The sequence below is a fragment of the Mytilus trossulus genome, chromosome 6 (assembly GCF_036588685.1).
Source record: "Mytilus trossulus isolate FHL-02 chromosome 6, PNRI_Mtr1.1.1.hap1, whole genome shotgun sequence".
Classification (NCBI taxonomy): domain Eukaryota; kingdom Metazoa; phylum Mollusca; class Bivalvia; order Mytilida; family Mytilidae; genus Mytilus; species Mytilus trossulus.
This window is the reverse complement of record NC_086378.1, coordinates 28,789,993-28,795,143: the sequence shown is the minus strand read 5'-3', so window position 1 is coordinate 28,795,143 and position 5,151 is coordinate 28,789,993. Positions and strand designations below refer to the sequence as shown.

At 33.1% G+C, this 5,151-nt stretch overlaps 1 protein-coding gene across 1 annotated transcript; it reads left to right on the top strand.

The window, feature by feature from the left end:
- The first annotated feature begins 3,387 nt into the window (after window positions 1–3,387).
- LOC134722468 (uncharacterized) lies at window positions 3,388–5,151 on the top strand. Its single transcript, XM_063586088.1, has one exon. It carries the CDS (start codon window positions 3,388–3,390, stop codon window positions 5,149–5,151), a length of 1,764 nt encoding a protein of 587 aa, XP_063442158.1.

Sequence of the window (5,151 nt, the reverse complement as noted above, 5' to 3'; positions counted from 1 at the left end):
ACTCATCTGATAGACAAAACATACAAGTGGACGTGGCCGGGTGACCATTTCTGTTGTCCCACAAAATGTTATTTTTATAAAAGCAAAACAAATATTACATGCGTTTTAAACTATGACATGACATCAAACAGTCATTGTACTATTGTACATTTTTAGACAGTCGTAGGAACATCTTTATGAGATCTCAACCCTCCCCATATACCTCTAGCCAATGTAGAGAAGTAAACGCATAACAATACGCACATTAAGGTCAGTTAAAGAGAAGTCCGAGTCCGATGTCAGAAGATGTAACAAAAGAAAATAAACAAAATGACAATAATACATAAAGAAAAACATGCCATCTCCAGACATCAATTAAGCTGATAGAAAAATTATGTCTTCATCATATGAATCTACCTCTAGCCAATGTAGAATGTCTATTTCTTTCAAAATGTCCAAAGTTGCGAAAATCACCATTAAAGAGCAGTAACTGTAATAAGGAGTAGACTGTTGAATTCAATCATGTTTTAAAACAGCATAACTGACCTTAATATATGCCAATATCAATATCATTAAAACAAAAAAAATCAAATTTAAATCTATCTTTCAATTTTTTATTGTCTTTATGCATTTGCAGTTTTGAAGGACTCTCTGTCACTAGATCATTGCATAATAAATAAATTTAGGGAACTTACTTTCTTCTGATTGGTTAAACGTATTTCTTTTTAATGTCGTCAGTTTTTATGGCGACACGCCAACTCTGACGTTGTGTATTCATACGCCAACATACGGGTACGTTGTTATTATAAATAGTATAAAAAGTTCTTTGAGTTTTTTTTTTTTTAGAAAAACGTATTGATAATGAATGGCAATAATTCATTATGAATTTATTGAACCATAATATAAGGTTATTGCATGAATATTGGGGAATACTGTCATTGGTAGACTTTTATATTGCACGAGCTTATATAGCAATAAAATATTTGAAAGTAAAAATTGGTTTGAAATAAGATGTTGTCGTTGATGACGTCATGAATTTTGAAGATTTATTGCACTAGTGCAATATGAGAATTTATTTCACTAATTTTTGGTTACCTTCTGTGGGAAATATTATATTGCTATGCAATACAACTATTTTTTGACTCTTCACATTTTACATGATCTGCTTTGCGGATTATTCTATGTGAAGAGACAAAAAATAATTTCATGGTTAAAACAAATCAAAATAAATAATAGACATTCATTAGATATCACAATAATCTGATCTTAAAAAATCTTTAAATTAAATACGGTCTAAAATATTTTAAATTGGAATGTATCCAACCATTCGTATTTTAACCTTTAATTTATACCTATATCCTTGGTAGGTGTACTAGTTATTGGACATTTTACTTCCCTGTAGATATTCTTTTTCTAGAGCACCAGCAATCAGAATATTTAAGGTAAGAATGTGGTTTAAAGATAAAAAAAAATTAGAATAATAAGACAGCAATCCAACAGAGCACAAACAAAACCTTCTGCAGAGTAACATATGATATTAAATCACATAAAAGCAAATGTGTTTAATCTAAAATAATACCAATCAGTCCAGACGAGTAAAGAAAAAACTGCTTAACAGTGGAATTTATGACAAAATTCGAATTGTGTTAAACCTTCTTTGAAGAAAAAATTTACTCGGTATTGTAATTTGTATTTAACAATTTCTCTCAAAAGAATTTGTAAATGTACTTTCATACTAGTTATGGGGAAATCAATTTTATGTCAATAAATCATGTACATTATTTCTTTTAAAAGAAGGAGTTTGAGAACCATTATCTTGCACTTGATATTTGTCGTTTAGGAGTATGGACCCTTATTTACCTCTACAAAATAAAATGACAGTAATAATTTAATTTACTGTAAAAATCTAGTTATTACATTTAGTGTTCGGGCAGGCACTACAAATTAGAATTGGAAACTTAACACATTTATTTATTTTTGAGGGGGCTATTTCAAACAAGATGAGGGTCATAAACTGAATTAAGGCCAGGCCTTACGGTGACCTATAGTTGTTAATGTCTGTGTCATTTTGGTCTTTTGTGGATAGTTGTCTCATTGGCAATCATACCACTTCTTTTTCATATCATATGGCTATCAACAATTACCAAAACCCTTACCCTCTTGATAGAGGATTGCTGCTTACAAGAAAGCTATTAAACCAAGAGTTCCAAATGGTGAAGTTGAAATCATCCCTTCGTAAATTTTACGGACGCCATCACGAGTTGGTTGACCGTTATGGAATAACCGTTTCACAAATGATATCGGATATGTTCCTTACGTCGAAACTACAATCCCCTTCCCTTTCATGAATGTGACCTACCGAATTAGACTATTTACCGGATTTGTAATCACATAAACAACACGACGGGTGCCACATGTAGAGCAGGATCTGTTAAACCTTCCGGAGCACCTGATATCACCCCTAGTTTTTTATAGGGTTCGTGTTGTTTATTCTTTAGTTTTCTATGTTTTGTCATGTGTACTATTGTTTTTCTGTTTGTCTTTTTCATTTTTAGCCATGATTTTGTCAGTTTGTTCTGGATTTATGAGTTTGACTGTCCCGTTGGTATCTTTCGTCCCTCTTTTAAGTAAATTTTAGAGTACTCAACCTCCCCTTCACCTGAGACAGTAATTTTAAAGCACAAAATAAAATTGTAAAATCAGTTTGAACGGACTTGACTTCTCAGATTGGCACTCTCAGTACAAAATACCAAAAAAAACAACCTTGTGAAATGCAACCATACTAGAAAAGGCAGGATCTATAAGACCATAAGTGTTCATTACTAAATAGCAATATGTTTTAAGTTGTGTTGTAAGTCATCAATCAACTACAATAAGATGTAACCATCAACATGATCAATAATGACAATACTACAGCCGAATTCATTGAGTGTGTAGCCAGAGGTAATATCTTTAGTAAGGTTGCCTGTTAGGTGGACCGTGAAGTCATTTATAGGTTAGGTAAACTATCCTACTTTAAGAGAAGACTAGTCCGACAGATAACCGATCTATTGTTCTGTTGGACTAGGCTACTTCGAAAGTAGGGTAGTATACCTGACCTAATAATGACTTTACGGTTCAGCTAACAAGCAAGCTTACCAAATATAGTACCTTTGCCTACATACTCAATGTTATCGGCTGTAAAAAATCTATATGGCTAATCTAATGTTAAATACTTGTCGCAATGGATCCTCTTTCGTAATTTATTGACAGGGGGATGTTGTTTTTTTTCCATATGATTTAGATTAAAAAAATGTATACATTTTCTAATGTTGTGTAGGAAAAATTTTCTTTATAATTCTAACCATGAGTCCAGAAGCGTAACCAATACTCTTTTCCGACATTAAATTTCAGAAATAAAGAGAGAATATGGCCTCATCAGATAGGGAAGGCTGTACCCTCTGCACTAATGATGGAACCTTTACAGAAGCTGTCACATGGTGTATAGAATGTGAGGTGTTCCTTTGTTTATATTGTGAAAAACCTCACAAGGAGTCAAGAATATCTAAAGCTCACAAAACAATGTCTAAAAAAGACTACCACAATTTACCAAAATTTATGAAAGAAGTAAGTAGCCAGTGCAAAGATCACAAGAAGAAGTATGAACTGTATTGTTCGTTTCACGCCTGTCCCTGTTGTGTCACGTGCATCACCGATAAGCACAAAAATTGCCAAGATATGAAACCGCTGTCAGATATCCTAAAACAAGTAAAATCGTCTGCCTCTGTACCACTTTTTGAAAAAGATTTGAATAATGTTAAGGAAAACTTTCAAGAGATTATAAAATATTTAAAAAGTAGGCTTAAAACATGTAAAGGTCAGAAAACAAAAGCTGCTGAACAAATTCGATCTATGAGGCAGTCGGTAGATGAATTCTTAAACAAACTAGAAGAAGAAATTCTTGATGACCTCGAAACAAAGCGATCCGAACTGAAATCAAAAATGAAAACTATACTACACCAACTAAAAGCAGAGGCCAATCGGATAAGCCAAATGCAAAATGAGTTTTCAGATATGACACAATATGCAACTGAGCTACAAATGTATGTTGGTCTAAGAGAAATTGAGAAAACTACATCTGAAGCAGCAAAATACATAAAAGATTTGAAAAGTGGAGACCAATTGGATGAAGTTGACCTAGAACTTACCATTTCATCTGAACTTAACTCAATCTTAGAAGATGTCAAATCATTCGGAGATATCAATATAAATACCAGCCCATCTACCCTTCAAGTTAAAGCGGGAAGAAACGATCAAGCGCAGTACGTAGTTCCAACTATAGCAACAATGCAACAAATTAAGCCGTCCTTGTTAAGACAGTTAACAATTCCACAAGATATGAAGTCTATGAAGTCATTGAAAATATATGCCTGTAGAATATTACCTGATGGTAAATATTTAATTCTTGATAGCCACAAGGCTGAAAGTAACCTGCTGCTGTTCAGTAATGCTGGAATATTCATGAGACAAGTAGTGAAATTTAGAGGACGCTCATACGATTCTTGCTTCGTTAGAAATAATACAGTTGCTGTCGCATTAGGAATACAAAATCAAACAGTATTGGTGGATGTCAAGAAAAATAACATTTTCAAATCAATTAAACTTTCTCAAAACTGTAATTCAGTAGCAAGTAATGGTCAAGTTTTAGTCGTTAGCAATAATGATACAAGTACAATAGTGAATCTGAATGATATGTCTCATAGAATCTTAGGAGGAGTTGTTGGAGAATGCGTTGCATTATTTAAAGGAAATATATATGCTAGTATCTATGACGATAACAAAGTATGTTGCTATACACATACTGGAGAAGCACTCTGGACATTTATGCACGATGATATAATGAGTCCACAAGGACTAACATTAGACAAGAATGGCTTTGTTTATGTAGTTTCGTCCAACAAGAGAGTAGTAGTAGTATCACCAGATGCTAAAACATGTAAGACTATACTATCAGAGGCTGACGGAATCAGAAATCCTTGGGCACTAGACATCAACAGAGAAACACGAATTATGATAGTATCTACTCAAATAAGCCATGATGATGACGATGATAGTGATGATAGTGACGATAGTGATATTAGTGATGATAGTAAAACAAAATCTTATCAAACAGCTTTTGTTTATAAAATCTAA